Source organism: Lampetra fluviatilis, chromosome 10 (genome assembly GCF_964198595.1).
Source record: "Lampetra fluviatilis chromosome 10, kcLamFluv1.1, whole genome shotgun sequence".
NCBI classification, from domain to species: Eukaryota; Metazoa; Chordata; class Hyperoartia; order Petromyzontiformes; family Petromyzontidae; genus Lampetra; species Lampetra fluviatilis.
In genome coordinates this window covers 5,731,829-5,733,153 of record NC_136284.1, presented here as the reverse complement: position 1 = coordinate 5,733,153, position 1,325 = coordinate 5,731,829, and the positions used below count along the sequence as shown (strand labels likewise).

The 1,325-nt window shown below is 48.4% G+C and overlaps 1 protein-coding gene across 1 annotated transcript in view; it reads right to left on the bottom strand.

Annotated features, from left to right (window-relative positions):
* Window positions 1-502: 502 nt before the first annotated feature.
* The window catches only part of LOC144934366 (uncharacterized), a 19,167-nt gene continuing 18,344 nt past the window's right edge, over window positions 503-1,325 (bottom strand). Inside the window, exons 33-34 of the mRNA XM_078860050.1 lie at window positions 650-821; window positions 503-539 (exon numbers count right to left, since the gene is read on the bottom strand). Of these exons, the coding sequence (XP_078716176.1) occupies window positions 509-539; window positions 650-821 (203 nt within the window). The 3' untranslated portion in view covers window positions 503-508. The remainder of the gene's footprint in view (window positions 540-649; window positions 822-1,325) is intronic.

Here is a 1,325-nt window from a genome sequence, read left to right as displayed (position 1 = left end):
TCCGTACAGCAGGTGGAGGGCACATAGAGCAATTATAAAATGGTTATTAAAACTTGAAAACTCATTAAACCGTTTGTAACTTTTTGTGTAATTGTAACATGTTGCCATCGTGAAATATACTGCTTTGGAATTGGATCCATCGTTTTGAAACACCCTGTATATGGTCAATAAAAAATGTACTATTTAGAAAATACAATGCCCATGCATATGCGGGATGCTGCCATGACATGACAGCACAATGGACTTGTAATTTAAAGGTTGCCCATTCGATCTTCTGGCATGGCAGTTGAAACGATTGTGCAAGTTTCTTCATTTTCCCCTGCCAGAAATATAAATGGGTACACCACAGTTGATTAGCGGAGCATTTTGTGTTGGGGTAAAGTGTGGGATACTGCAATCTCTTCCCAGATGTCGACCAGAATAACCTCAAGAGGGGCTCTCTAATGTTCTCGTGGAAGCCCTCCACGTACAACCCATGCCATGTAACGTGCATCATGAATGCCACTTACTAGAACACTTGAAGTCCGGACATTTCTTGTCTGTAAAAGCAAAACAGAGGACGTAAAAACAAAACTCAAAATCACGCGGTCGGTCTTTGTCAACTACACAAATGAAACCGCGCGCGCGAGGTCATCGGCGAGGTGCGCACCGCGGCAGGCGAAGTCGACCACGCGGGCGAGCAGATCGTCGTCCACGAGGCCCGCGTGGTCGTTCGTGGTGAGCACCACACCAGGAGCGCCGTCCGCGTCGCACGACAGCTCCTTGAGACCCTCCTCGTTCCACGCGTGCTTGAAGAAGCTGCCTATGCCCACGGCCGACACCTGCACGCCCACAACGCGACGCGACCACGGGTCGGTGTTGCGTAAAGAGCCGCGAGGTTCGCCCGGGTCACTCGCTGTCATCTGCCACGCGGTTTTAGTTGTTCCCCACGGAGGTCTGTTGATGAGAGTTATCCATACCCCCTCACCCCCCCCCCCCCCAACAAACTGCACATACCGACAACTATCACGTTTACAGAGTGACCAGGTCAGAGTTCTGTTGGTAGAGCACCAGGACGCTATTGTGAGACTGTGCATTAACATTCTGGCAGGGATAGTTCATCATTTTAAATTTTGCTGCAATGCTTTTTTATTACTATCATAATATATTTCGGTGTATGAACAAATCACCCATAATATCCCTGATCTCGTCATGTCTCCAAAACTAAGCAGCTTTCAGTCTGGAAAGTGCTCGGATGAATGACCACCATGCCGAGCAGTTTGTCATAGGCCGATTACTGGGCAGTACAGCAAAATCCATTGTTGTACTGCACTCTGCTCTCACAT